At 46.3% G+C, this 14,624-nt stretch overlaps 1 protein-coding gene across 5 annotated transcripts in view; it reads left to right on the top strand.

Moving 5' to 3' along the window:
- The window catches only part of ATP13A3 (ATPase 13A3), a 137,766-nt gene that overhangs the window by 107,049 nt on the left and 16,093 nt on the right, over positions 1 to 14,624 (top strand). For all 5 annotated transcript variants that reach the window (XM_050963860.1, XM_050963859.1, XM_050963858.1 and 2 more), the window contains 8 exons: positions 504 to 628; positions 8,553 to 8,731; positions 10,067 to 10,189; positions 10,279 to 10,358; positions 11,250 to 11,292; positions 11,399 to 11,508; positions 12,820 to 12,916; positions 14,008 to 14,080. In XM_050963860.1, the coding sequence (XP_050819817.1) occupies positions 504 to 628; positions 8,553 to 8,731; positions 10,067 to 10,189; positions 10,279 to 10,358; positions 11,250 to 11,292; positions 11,399 to 11,508; positions 12,820 to 12,916; positions 14,008 to 14,080 (830 nt within the window). The remainder of the gene's footprint in view (positions 1 to 503; positions 629 to 8,552; positions 8,732 to 10,066; positions 10,190 to 10,278; positions 10,359 to 11,249; positions 11,293 to 11,398; positions 11,509 to 12,819; positions 12,917 to 14,007; positions 14,081 to 14,624) is intronic.

The raw sequence follows: 14,624 nt of genomic DNA, 5'->3' as shown, positions 1-14,624 counted from the left end.
GATGACTGGCTACTCAAGGGTTGATCTTAGAAAAAGGTACTAATTTCCCCAGACAGCTCTCTCTCTCTTCCTAGATTTGGGTCTCCAGCTAAATGTAAAAAAATATGCAGCCCTATGTGCCCTTGTGTGTGGCATGAGATTCTATAGCGCGCATGCACGGGCTGAATGGACAGAAAATCTCGGATCAAGGACTCCAGAGGTGCACGAGCACCCACAGGGACACGCATCTCAAAGAAATGCAGTTACTGCACAAAATGAGTGACTTCTTTTCCACTTTTGTGATTACATTTTTTCCCCTTAAATAAACTAATTAAAAATTAACAGAAATTATTTCTCAAATTGCTTATGAGGATGAATCTTTTTATTATTTTTCACAATTAAAAATAAAATCTTTCTCTTTGCTTTGCCATAAAAGCATAGTCACATTATTAAAAAAAAAAGCAGTCCACCTTACATCAATTAGCTGTAATTTTTCTGAAAATGTTTTTCCCCTGTTGTTACAGAGATGCCATTGAAAGCAACATGGATTTTATGGGGTTAATTATAATGCAAAACAAACTAAAGGAAGAAACCCCTGCTGTACTTGAAGACTTGCATAAAGCCAATATTCGCACTGTTATGGTCACAGGTTAGAATATAGTTAATCCAACATTTTGAGAACAAATAAATGTATTGTTTTGAAAGGCTTTAATGCTTTTTCCCATCTATGTGTTATATGTTCTATGTGGGTTGTTACATTTGACATCCAGAGTGTAAAGCTGAGTTGTATTTAGTTTCTCTGGTCCAAGTTCACTCTCTTTTATATAGAAAAAGTTTGATATTGTACAGAAACAAGACAAGACAGGGACAATAACATTTCTGCTTTTGGTATCTGAAGAGAGGAAGTATGATCTTGTGACAACCCACAAGACTAAGAGCCAGAAGATCTAGATTCTGTTCCTTACTCTGCTGTATACTCCCTGTGTGGCCTGGGGCAAGTTGTCTAACTGTCTGTGCCTCAGTTTCCATCTGTAAAAGGAGGGGTTCTTCGCGTGGTTGTTCATGTCCATTCCAAGCAGGTGTGTGTGCGCTGCGTGCACGCCAGCCAGAAGATTTTCCCCTAGCAGTGTCCGTAGGGTCGGCTCTGGCGCCCCCTGAAGTGGCTCCACCACGGCGTCCTATAAAGGGGCCCGCCGACCCTCCACCCCCTCAGTTCCTTCTTACCGCTGGTGATGGCTAGCTGGAACTTCTCTTGCGCATAGCAAGTTAGCAGTGTCCTATCATCGTGTATAATCCGTGTATATAGTTAGTATATAGTTAGTTTACTTAGGTCATTTGTATATAGTTCTTGGTAGTTGGGAGGTTCCCCCTCCACGTTTTGTCGCCCGTTGGGGCATGCCGAGGTCCCCCGGGTTTAAACTCTGCAAAGACTGTGGGAAATTCATGCCCAAGAGTGACCCGCACTCTGCTTGTTTGAGGTGCTCTGAGAGAGCCACCAAAAGGACCAGTTCTCTATCTGCAGGGGCATCCGCCCGAGAACTCTCAAAGACAGAGCTCAAAGACTTAGAGTCCTCCTGATGGAGGCTGCCCTGTGGCCACCCTCGGACCTGGAACCAGCCGAGGCGGTGCCCAGCACATCTTCCTCGGTGCGGAGCGCCACGGCACCGGCATCAGAACTTAGGGCCCAGCTCAAGTCTTCTAAAACCAGGCACCGAACAGAGTCGAGTCATAGGAAGTCAGCCTCAGTGTGGCACCGCTCACTGTCTCCGGTGCCCGCTAAGAAGAGGAAGCTGGTGAGGGAACAGTCACCCCACCGGGACATCCAGAGGCTGATGCTGTCCGCGGGTGCAAGCGGATAGGCTGGGCTACAGCCCTCGGCTGCTCCGTTGACTCCCGCACCGCAGAGAGGGCGGTCAAGTCCGGACTGGCCTAGATCCTCGGACCTCAGCGGAGACTTGCGCCTCCCCTCAACACTGGAGGCATTCGAGGTGGCCTCAGACTTGATGGGATTCCTGGCGCCAGCCTCCCTGCATCGTAGTAGGGAGTTGCAGACTGTAGCTCGTCCCCCAGTACAGTCTAGGGGCAAGCCGGCCATGATGTTGCCTCCCTCTCCGCCCTGCGCCACCCGGGTGGCACCGGACCAGATAGGAGGCTCCCCGCCGCCTCAGCATCGCTCTCCAACGGCATGGGGTGCTGCTCCCCCCAGGTCCTCTTACTCAGAGACTTCAGACTCAGAGGCAGATTCCTACCGCTCCAGCCGGTTGCGGAGCTGGAGATCGGTTTCGGGCATTACCCACAGTGGCAGCAACAATGGCATCCGCCCTTACAGTGGCCATTTTGGACCCCCTGGGCCTACCACCAGTCGCTAGGCCAGGCGTGTGGTCTTCGATCAAGGTCAGCCTCGGTGGCCGCGGTGCAGTTGCCTCCTCCACCGGCACCGTCGCCGGGCAGGGGTGTGCCATATTCAAGTTCAGCACCCCCTAGCTGGGCAGCGACACCAGCAGCAACTACAGTTTGGGCTCAGCAGGCACCGCCCGATACGCCAAGCCGCTCACTGGCGACCCCGGTACCAGTCGCGGTGCCGCATTTAGAATCGGAACCAGCCGTGCAACCACAGTACTGTGTGCCGCAGGACCCCGAAGGGCTACATGCACCTGAGGAAGGGCCGATCCAAGTAATTTCCTCGTCTTCCTCCTCGGACGAAGTGGTCTCGGGCACGACTGCTGCACCGGCCCTGGAGGACACTCGGATCCTCCAACAAATGCTCAGGCGAGCAGCTCAGAGCCTCGCAGTCCAGGCTGAGGAAATTGAGGTGGACGCGGATCTGGTAGTAGACATCCTGGCTCCCTCAGGGCCATCCAGGGTGGCTTTTTCGTTAATCAAGACCATAGCGGATACATCCCACACCTTATGGCAGACGCCAGCCTCACTGGCCCCTACTGCCAAGAGAACGAAATGACGCTACTTCGTCCCCTCTAAGGGGCACAAACACTTGTACACTCACTCCCCCCCCCGGACTCTCTGGTGGTGGATGCAGCCAACCAACGGGAGCGTCAAGGTTTTCAGGGGTCAACACCAAAGAACAGGGACGCCAGAAGACTCGACCTCTGTGGTAGAAAGGTGTACTCTACGGCAGGCCTACAACTCCGTATTGCCAACCAACAGGCGATCGTAAGCCGATATGGTCATAACGCATGTTGAACCATGTCGAAGTTTATGGAGCTCCTCCCCCAGGACTCGAAGTCAGAGTTTTCGGCCCTGGTGGAGGAGGGGAAACTGATCTCCCGAGCCTCTCTCCAAGCGGCCTTAGATGCGGCGGACTCAGCCTCGCGCACCCTGGCCACGGGCCTGGTCATGAGGCGAGGAGCCTGGCTCCAAGTCTCAGGCCTTCCCTGTGAGGTCCAGCAGACAATTCAGGACCTCTCCTTCGAGGAGCAGATGCCGTTTTCAGAAAAAACGGACAAGCGTCTCCATAGCCTAAAGGACTTGAGGGGCACACTTCGCTCGCTGGGCTTGCATACCCCTATGACCCAGCGCAGGCAGTTTAGGCCGCAGGCGGCCCCACGCCCCTACCAGCCTCAGACTCGCCAGGAGCTGGGGCACAGGCGGGGCAGAAATGGCAGGAGGCGTCACCAATGCCACCCCTCCGGCCAGGCATCCCGTCAATCGAGACTGTCATCGGGGCCTAGGCCCCCTGTTTGATGGTACGGTTGAGGGCGACCTACCTATCGAGACTCTGGATCCTTCTACCCCTACCTGTGGGTCACGTCTGTCCCCCTTCTACCATGCCTGTTCCCGAATCATGTCGGAGAGCTGGGGTGCTCTGCACTGTAGAGAGAGGATATTCTATCCAGTTTTCCTCCCTCCCACCCCACCAGCCCCCCTCCCCGTCCCTCTTCAGGGACCCATCTCACAAGCAACTTCTAATTCAAGAAGTGCAGTCCCTCATGGAGGCAGGGGCGGTGGAGGAAGTCCCACAGGAGCTCAGGGGCAAAGGCTTCTACTCCCGGTATTCCCTAATACCGAAGGCAAAAGGGGGCCTGAGACCCATCCTGGACTTGCGGCAGCTGAACAAGTTTGTACAAAAGCTCAAGTTCCGCATGGTCTCCCTGTCCTCAATCATTCCCTCCCTGGATCCAGGAGATTGGTGCGCTGCCCTCGACGTAGAAGATGCTTATTTCCACATTGCCATAATTCCCCGACACCGTCGGTACCTCAGGTTTGTCGTGGCCAACGCCCATCTGCTGTTCACGGTGCTCCCGTTTGGCCTGTCAGCTGCCCCAAGGGGCTTCACAAAGTGCATGGCAGTTGTGGCGGCCTTCCTGTGCAGGCGGGGCGTCCAGGTATTCCCCTACCTGGACGATTGGCTCATAAAGGGCCACACCAATGAGCAGGTGGAGGCTCAGGTGTTGTTCGTCAGGCGAACCTTTCTCAATCTCGATCTCCTCTTGAACGAAGCCAAGTTCACCTTGTCTCCTACGCAACGAATAGAGTTCATAGGGGCGGTTCTGGACTCCACTCACGCCAGAGCGTTCCTTCCGGAATCCAGGTTCCACACGGTTTCCGAGCTCATCCTCGGACTCCAGCGTGCCCTGATTACCACAGCGTGGATCTGCCTCCAGCTGTTGGGTCACGTGGCAGCGTGCACCTATGTGGTAAACCATGCCAGACTCCGGCTTCGCCCGCTACAGTCCTGGTTAGCAACAGTACACTGCCCGACCAGGGACCCCTTGGACTCAGTGGTTTCCATTCCCCCCTTGGTGCTGAGTTCGCTATGGTGGTGGCTCGACCCGCAGAAAGTGTGCATGGACGTCCCCTTTGCCACCCCTCAACCCCCCCCCTCTCTGGTAACGGATGCCTCGGATCGGGGTTGGGGAGCGCACCTGGGGAATCTCAGGACACAGAGCTTGTTGTCACTGGAGGACCTCGAGTTGCATATCAGTGTCAGAGAGCTGAGAGCGGTCCACCTGGCTTGCTTGACCTTCCAGTCCTACCTGGCCAGCAGATGTGTTTCAGTCCTCTCGGACAACACATTGACAGTCTTTTATATCAACAAACAGGGGGGTGCATGCTCCTCTCTCCTGTGCAGGGAAGCCCTCGCATTGTGGGATTTCTGCATCCACAATGCTTCCCACCTGACAGCGTTCTTTCTACCTTCCAGGAGAACAGAACGGCCTGGCGGACACCCTCAGCCACTCGTCCCGGGGTCACGAGTGATCCCTCCGACGGGATGTGGTATGCTCAATCTTCCATCTCTGCGGCTTTCTCCAGTTAGACCTGTTCGCCTCAAGGGAAAACGAAGTGCCGACGGTTCTGCTCCCTCCCGGGCCGCAGTCAGGGGTCTCTGTCAGATGCCTTCCTCCAGTCTTGGGAGGTCAGTCTGCTCTACGCCTTTCCTCCGATCCCTCTGATACACAGGGTGATTTTGAAGATCCACAGGGACCACGCACGGGTAATTCTGATAGTTCCGGCATGGCCGCGCCAACATTGGTACACATCACTCCTGCACTTGTCTGTTCAGGCGCCCCCTGACGCTGCCCCTGCTTCCGGACCTGATCACGCAGGACCGGGGCTCCCTCCGCCACCCGAACCTGGAATCTCTCCACCTCACAGCCTGGATGTTGCATGGCTGAACCCGATGGAGATGCAGTGCTCCCAGCAGGTCAGACCAGTGCTGCTCGGTAGTAGGAAACCATCAACCGGGGCCACCTACCTGGCCAAATGGAAGCGCTTCTCCATATGGTCGGGTCAGCGAGGTCACGGTCCTCTGGGGGTCCCAATCCTTATTATCCTAGACTATTTGCTTCATCTCAGACAACTAGGCCTCTCCCTTTCCTTGATTCGCATTCACTTGGCGGCCGTCTTGGCTTTCCATCCGGGAGAGGGGGGTACCTCGGTGTTTGTGAGCCCGCTGGTGGGGTGTTTCCTCAAGGGTATGGACAGGCTATTTCCGCATGTTCGTCAGCCAGCTCCTGCCTGGGACCTGAACCTGGTCCTGTCCGCCCTCTCGGGGCCTCCCTTTGAGCCCCTGGCTTCGTGCTCCCTGTTGTACTTGTCGTATGAGACCGCTTTCCTGGTGGTGATCACCTCGGCCAGGAGGGTGTCGGGGCTCAGGGCGTTAACATCCGAGCCCCGTACACTGTCTTTTATAAGGACAGGGTCCAACTTAGACCTCACCCGGCCTTCTTCCCCAAGGTCATCTCACAGTTCGACATGGGACAAGATACCTTTCTTCCAGTCTTTTATCCGAAACCTCACTTTTCCAGTGAGGAGCGGAGGTTACATTCCCTAGATGTCCGCAGGGCCTTAGCCTTTTACATCGAGCGTACCAAGCTGGTCAGATGCTCAACGCAGCTCTTCATGGCGGTGGTGGATAGAATGAAAGGGCTCCCGGTCTCCTCTAGTGAATCTCTTCGTGGATTGTGACCTGCATCTGGGAATGCTACTGCATAGCTAAGACCCCTGTCCCTTCGGTCACAGCCCACTCCACTAGGGCGCAGGCCTCCTCTGCGGCGTTCCTGGCTCAGATCCTGACTCAGGAGATTTGTAGAGCAGCCACGTGGTCCTCCATCCACACATTCACGTCGCACTACGCCATCACGCACCAGGCAAGGGATGACGCAGCCTTCAGGCATGCAGTTCTCCAGTCAGCAGTGAACTCCGACTCCACCACCTAGGTTCAGGCTTGTGAGTCATCTGCTTGGAATGGACATGAACAACCACTCGAAGAAGAAAAAACGGTTACCCACCTTTTAGTAACTGTTGTTCTTCGAGATGTGGTGTTCAAGTCCATTCCAATACCCACCCTCCTGCCCCTCTGTCGGAGTGCCGGCAAGAAGGAACTGAGGGGGTGGAGGGTTGGTGGGCCGCTTTATAGGGCGCAGTGGTGGCGCCACTCCAGGGGGCGCCAGGGCCGACCTTATGGACGCTGCTAGGGGAAAATCTTCTGGCTGGCGTGCACGCGGCACGCGCACACCTGCTTGGAATGGACATGAACAACACATCTCGAAGAACAACAGTTACTAAAAGATGGGTAACCGTTTTTGTATGAGGTTTAGTTCAGTAATATGTATAAAGCACTTTTGAGATGCTTGGAAGGAAGATGCAATGGAAAGTCACATTAATATGATTTGTGCTATTTGTTAAAAATTATGCATTCATTTGAAGGGGAAAAATTTAAATTTTTGTATAGATATACCAGAATTCTACCTTACTATAATAATATCCAAGAGTGAACTGTGAACAATGCTGTGGTGTTCCTGTGATTTATTGATAGTTATTTTGATTGAATTAATTGATCTGACCTATGGTCCTTCTGAATAAACTTTCCTGCTCCACTGTATTTCAGTAGAATTAAAAGTGGTGTGTCCGTCTGCCTCTTTCGTTCTTTCTCCAGGAATATTTCTGTTTATAGCTTTTACATCTTGGTAGGTGTGGAGTAGACATGGGACTTCTGTTACCCATGGAAATGGTAGTGGAGATCTTGCAGAAATGATACTCAAACACACAAGATACCGTACCACTTACATTACTATCCTGGAAGAGAAAAGAAAAAAGATTTGGCTGTGAAATAGTAAAGTGGGTCACCCAAGTTTAGTTTTGTGAGGTTTGCGCAAACTAGAATGATATTGCAACTGCAACACGAGGAAAGCTAGAAATATCGTTGTAATTTAAAATGTTTGGCAGATTAGTCAGGGCGTAGAGACACAAGTAGGTGGAAATGAGCAAACACAATTATATATTGTCCTGGAATGAAAGGTGCTATATAAATGAAGGGACAAAGAGTCAGGACTGGGATTTTATTGCCTGTTATATGGCATGCTTTTCATATGACCTTGCATAAGTCACTTTGGACAATATTTTTAAAAGGATGCATACTTCCTAAGTACCCCAGAACAAACTGTGTACCCTCTGAAACATGCACAAGACTTTCAATGCTGTATCTCTGTCTTCCCTCCTCCCCCCAATACAATGAAATTGATGATAGTAGGTATTTAATAATCATAGAAGATTAGGGTTGGAAGGGACCTCAGAAGGTCATTTGATCCAACCCCCTGCTCAAAGCAGGACCAACACCAACTAAATCATCCCAGCCAGGGCTTTGTCAAGCCAGGCCTTAAAAATCTCTAAGGAAGGAGATTCCACCACCTCCTTAGGGAACCCATTCCAGTGCTTCACCACCCTCCTAGGGAAATAGGTTTTCCTACTATCCAACCTAGGCCCCCCCCACCACTGCAACTTGAGACCATTGCTCCTTGTTCTGTCATCTGCCACCACTGAGAACAGCTGAGCTCCATCCTCTTTGGAACCCCCTTCAGGTAGTTGAAGGCTGCTATCAAATCCCCCCTCACTCTTCTCTTCTGCAGACTAAATAAGACTAAGTACCAGGAAGTACAATATCATGGCTATCTGTGGATTTGAATTGTTGTAAGGAAGTCACTGATGCCAGTCAGACAGATCTGCTGCTGCTGCTATTTTAAAGCAGGTTTCACTCAAGTATGTTCCTTTCCTGGTGTTCATCTATATTGCCATTTGTTTAATGAAACCCTTTTTTTACTTTACTTGCTTAACAGGTGATAACATGTTAACTGCTATCTCTGTGGCTAGAGACTGTGGAATGATTCTACCTCAGGATAAGGTCATTATTGCTGAAGCGCTACCTCCAAAGGATGGGCAAGTTGCCAGGATAAAATGGCATTATGCAGATACCCTTACAAAATGCACTAATTCATCACCAGCCATTAACTCACAGGTAATTTCTGCATTGCTTTATCTCGACAAGTGTTAGCATGAGAGTCGCTGCTAGGTTCACTTCTTTAGTTTCCTTAAATTATTCTAGTACATAGTTGTACAAGTCATCATAAGTGCACTTCTTAACTTACCCATGAAATGCAATCCCAGAAGTACAGCACAATCCTGCCATTCATAATATGGGGCTGGGTTTAGAACCGCTAACTGTTTCAAGAAAGAAATTCTTGTGATTTCGTCTTTCGCTGAACTCTGCTTGGTTTAATTAACAACTAAAGCTCAGAGTTGATTCATTTTCTGTCTGGAAAAATTGTTTGGGAAAATTTGAGGAAATCTGGGTCTGCACTCAGCTGGCCAACAGGGTTTGCCTCACTATTGCAGAAGCTGTTCATTGGCAGCACACCAAAATCCTGACGAGCGGTGTGGTTGGTAAGCCATCAGCTACCTGTGGTAGAGCAGCATAATTTTAAGGCCCTTAGCATTAAGTACAGCTGAGAGATAGATAGTAATAATAGTGATATTTATATTGTTGTTCTCCTCTTCAAAGCACTGTGCGTACATTAAAATAATGAAACTACATTGAAACTGAACTCTGCTCTTGAGATCTATTTAGTGCTGAGTTTTGTCCTCTTCAGGGGAAAAAGTAAATATAATGAAACCTGTCTTAAGGACAAACAGCTTTACTGAACACTGGCCTGCATAAAGATACCATCCTAGGATATATTATACAGTGTTAAATTGCCTCCATTTAAGGGCTTGATCTTATTCCCATTTGAGTCAGTTTAAAAAAAAACATTTGTCATCAGTGCTGCAGGGTAGTGTCTTAAACAACCACCTTTCCAAAGCAGCAAAAAACTGCAGAGACTGGCCCCAGACACAGCAGCATCCTCACATATGAGACCTGTTACTCGATGTCATTTGTGCCCTGGGACCCTGCATACTCTAGTTCTGCTTACTGCTTTCAGTGTTAAAAAACCAACCAGCAGTAAAATATCAAATGTTACTCTAAACACATGTTAAAAAATATCTGGTAGATTGGTGCTGCAGCTGCAGGTGATTCTTTCAAACATCAAAAATCTGTTTTTATTAAAGGGCTTGTTCTAAAATATTTATTTATAATTAACTGTGTAATAAACTGTAGAATTTTTGCCATTAAATATGTGTAATTTAATCTTACAAGGTTTCCTGCAGCTCAAATTAAAATTCTCAGCAACCTTTATTAAAGCTGTATTTCCAAAGCTACTATTTCTGTTGGTCCTTTATATAGTGCCTTAAAATATGAAGAATATGAGTAAGTATATTATGACTAAAATAACCAAAGTTCCTTCTTTTGATACAGGATATTCCAATTAAATTGGTCCATGAAAGTCTTGAGGACCTCCAGCTGACTAAATACCATTTTGCAATGAATGGAAAGTCATTCGCAGTTATACTGGAGCATTTTCAGGACCTTGTGCCCAAGGTTAGTAACCTGATTGGCGTTTGGCCTTTTGGATGATGTGCAGATTTTGCACTGAGACTAATGTTGGTAAGAAATCCGTTGTCTTTCAGCTGGTGTTGCATGGCACTGTATTTGCCCGCATGGCACCTGATCAGAAAACCCAGCTAGTGGAAGCATTACAAAATGTGGAGTGAGTATTTGTTTGTTTCTGCAAACGTTGGGTGTTTAGTGTGTTAGAAAAATGTTCTTGGGGGAAAACAGAGCATTTTACTGTTTGAGCTATTTACATTTAGCCTGGTAAAAAGGCTCGACTATAACATCTCAGTTGGCAAATTGGACAATTAATAGAGCTCTTTCAAAAATAGTGTCATTTATTGGAGGACTGTGGAACGCAGCTTTTTGAAGTAGCTGCTTTTTTAGGAGGTTGCAACGGAAGAATTAAATTTGGTACAGCATCAATTTAGACAAATTGACCAATGTGTTTCTGAGGCATAATCAAAAATCTTGTTACTTGCCTTAGTGTGAACAGTGAATATCCTCAGTTAACTTCTACTTATTAAACAAGTAAATATTTGTGGGATGAATTCTGTTTATTTTGTTATTCATGTCCTGTCAAATCGGCTCTTACCTTTTTTTTAGTGGAGATTAGTCTAATGGCTGATTTATTTTTGCAGCTGTATTTTTTTCCCCTAGTGTTAGGGATAGTTTCCATCTGATACCTTAGAAATAAATTGAAAAATATGTAACAAAATAATGCAAGATACACCTTTCCCAGGCTATAGAGGCAGCATGGTTCAGTAGATTAAGTATGGGAAAGGTGGTCACAAAGTTCTGAGTTCTAATCCTGGCTATGTCATTGACCATCGCTTGCTTCTTGACCTGGGGCAAGTCACTTAACTTTTCTGCCTCAGTTTCCCTATCTACATCATGATAATAGTAATAACCTACTATCCTGAGGATTCGTTAATGTCTGCACAGCACTTGGAAAGCGTCAGGTTGTATAGAAGTGTTCAGTATAGATGAAATAAGTATTACAGTTGTGGAATGAAGTAGAATGCTGACACTTGTCTGGTTTTTATAGTTACTATGTTGGCATGTGTGGAGATGGTGCAAATGACTGTGGTGTAAGTACACTTCTATTTTGTTTAAGGAGCTATTGTCACATTATTGTGAATTTTAAAGCTAAAAGATTATTAAAAAATCTCTTACTATCCTCATGATAACTGGCAGGCACTGAAGAAGGCCCATGGTGGTATATCCCTGTCTGAACTTGAGGCTTCTGTGGCATCAGCATTCACCTCCAGAACTCCTAGTATTTCCTGTGTGCCAAACCTTATCAGGTAACGCACCTCAGACTTTTCAACAAGCTGTTTCCCGTAAGTAGAAGTGATGTAGCACTGTGTGCAAGGCAATATCCTATGTGCCCCCAATATGAAATCAAAGCAGTGCTTGCCTGTTTTTCTCCATATACTGTTTAAATTCCTATTTGATTTGAGAGGGGCCCAGTTTGGATCCTGAGGATCAGACATAACCCTTAATATTTTTCGCTTTTAGTAAAGGCACTCTGTGAGTAATGTATTGTATTTCCACAGCATGATCCCATATGTGTTTATCCCAATTTTTGTCCACGTAAAATTAATTTCTTCCTTAAAGTTGTGAGTGGGCCTTTATCCATCCGAAGTAGTCTGAAGGAATATTAAATTTCCTAAGAATTAATTGATTTGCTGCCATTAGAAATCAGGCTTAATTTTTTGGCATTTACAGGCAGCTTTAACAATTCTGATATCTGTGCTCTTGGAGAGAGACCATTCAGGACTGAAAAAGTTGCTGTTCGCGACACAGATTCTGTTCATGCCCTGAAGTGCAGTTCTGCTCTGAAGAGTGACAGTGAAGGAGAAACGTGCATTTTCATGTTTATCTCAATGATTTCTGGACCAGATTTACTCTGTTTACATGTATAAAGGTGTCTCTTTCTAGGTGTTGTCAGTCCCTGCAAACTTAACTTGGGGTCTGAGAGGCAAGCAATGTTCTTTCCTGCTTGTGCATAATCACCAGCAATAAAAATTATTGAGGAACTTCTGCCTTAACTATAAGTTTGGGAGAAACCTATTGATGTTTCAAATGGAGTTGCTGAGAACTGATTTTTGTCCCAGCAACTGGAACTTGGTTAACAACGTTCCTGATGCATGAGGCAGAATAGAATCTGGTTCAGGACACTGCAGCTGTGCAGGCTCTGGAATAAGGGCTCAAAAGTGATTTGTCTCCCTGACGTCAGCAGATCTGATTCTGAATGCACACACAGAGCAATCTGTCGAGTAAAAATGTGCCACCGTAGAAGAGAGATGCATTTTAATTTATTTACTGGTTTTCCAGTAAACCTTTTTTAAATTAAACAGCATAAAGCAAAAATGTGGTGTTTCTCTGTAGATGGCATGTTCATAATTGTGATCAGCTAGCAAATATATTCTCACCCTCCTTCCCCCACTTTTTTTTCATTTCAGTTTCTTTACATGTCTTTGACCTTTCAATCTTTAGCAGAAAATATCTCACTGCATTGGCTATTCTGTTCAGTGCTAGCTATCTTTTTGTTCACCGGGCTATAATTGTTGGCTTAAATAGCTATAGTTATGTGGGTGTATTTGTTTTTACAGGGAAGGCCGTGCTGCTTTAATAACTTCCTTTTGCGTATTTAAATTTATGGCTTTGTACAGCATTATCCAGTATTTCAGCGTTACCCTACTATATTCTGTGAGTATTTGACAATATAGCACTCAAACATTATTAAATATATTTCAAAGGGTTTAAGATAAGCAAATTAACCTCTGGCTGGTGCAAATTAACGTACTGTCAATTTCTTTGGGAGCTTGATGATTATGGTAAGATTAATCGTGCCTTCGTTCTCTAGATAATATATATAATGGTCATCTAGAAATATTACAACTTTGCCTTTGATGACTAGCTAACATTCCCACGGTATTCACAGCATTTCATGTCCTTCTCAGTAGTTAGTATAAGGAATACAATGGTAACAATTTCTGTTTATTAAAGACAATAAAAACCAAATCAGGTTATAACGGCTCTCAGAACTGCTGTGATGGAGGTATGTACCTAGAGAGAGCAATAATATACTAAAACCTAACAGACCGTGTAGAATGAAACCCTGTTTTTCCATTGGTTACCATGCCATAGTATCAATAACTACCAAAGGAACAGTACTGTAAACAAAATGACATGTCAGTAATGACATACAGCTTGAGAGAGAGCAATTGGAAGAGAGTGAGTTGTGGGGAAGAAAATGGGTGTATTGTGGCAGAAATCTCTTAATTTAAAGGCCTTCGGTGGAAATTCCCTCCACTTTAACTGTTGTTGGTTAATTCACCTCTGTATCTTTAATTCAGAATACCAGTTAGTAGTAAGGGAGTTTTGGAGTGGCAGCTTTAGAGCCATTTGCTGTGTGATTAAATGAATGGGATTTTCTTGTGTAGAGCTCTTGGGGAACTTCAAAGTTTAAGGTCGCCTTTGTTTGCTGGGTGTAGGCAGCATTGTTATCTACTAATTTGGCCAAAAAAAACAACTTACACTGAAAAACTACCTAGAAATTGATTTGAATCTGCATGCTTTAGTGTCATACAGAACATTGCTACCACAGGGGTTGATCCTGCAAGGGGCATGGTACTCCTGACTCCCACAGAGTTCGGATACTCAGCCCATTACTGGATCAACCCATGGTTTATAAAGTTTCTGGGCAAGTATTCATGCAAATGAATTTTTTAAAAAAGCTATAAAATGTTTCTTACTGTGAAGAAATGAGTAATATTGCACTTGTGTTTTCTGTATAGATCCTGAGTAATTTAGGAGATTTCCAGTTTCTTTTCATCGATCTGGCAATCATTTTGGTTGTTGTCTTTACCAGTGAGTATTATGCTGAATTACTTCTGATGTTTTGTTTTATTAGCAATCAGCTGTTTAACTATGAAAAAAGAGCAAATTGTGCATCTCAAGCACATACTTTTTAGTATCTTGTTAAATATTCCTACTAACATCAATATGACTTTTGGTTTGGTAACTGTAAAGGTACCATCTCAAAAGTATGAATAAACCATATGATAAAGTCCCCAAGTTTCTGACAGGTGTCTCACTGCATCTTTCTTCTACGGTTCTGCATGTAGCTATAGTATGGGAGGGAGATGGGGTTATTTAAAAAAAAACCTGAAGGTAAAAATCCCGTTGTTTCATGTTTTCAGTCCCATTGTTCATGTCAGTGGTTTAAATTTACATTGTTAATTACGTCTGTCATGCAAGTAAGTATGTTCTTGGTTGTCCTTGTGCAGCCACAGGTCTCTTGTGGCCCTTGTCCTTTTTTGGGTGATTTCTACTTTCAGTCAGTAGTTACTGTTTCGTTGCCAGCTGTTCTCTCAGTCTCTGTGCACCAGGGATAGGTAGGAGGAGGGATTGA

This window comes from Gopherus flavomarginatus, chromosome 8, assembly GCF_025201925.1.
Source record: "Gopherus flavomarginatus isolate rGopFla2 chromosome 8, rGopFla2.mat.asm, whole genome shotgun sequence".
NCBI classification, from domain to species: Eukaryota; Metazoa; Chordata; order Testudines; family Testudinidae; genus Gopherus; species Gopherus flavomarginatus.
The sequence above is the reverse complement of the archived record's forward strand: the minus strand, read 5'-3'. Positions and strand labels throughout refer to the sequence as shown.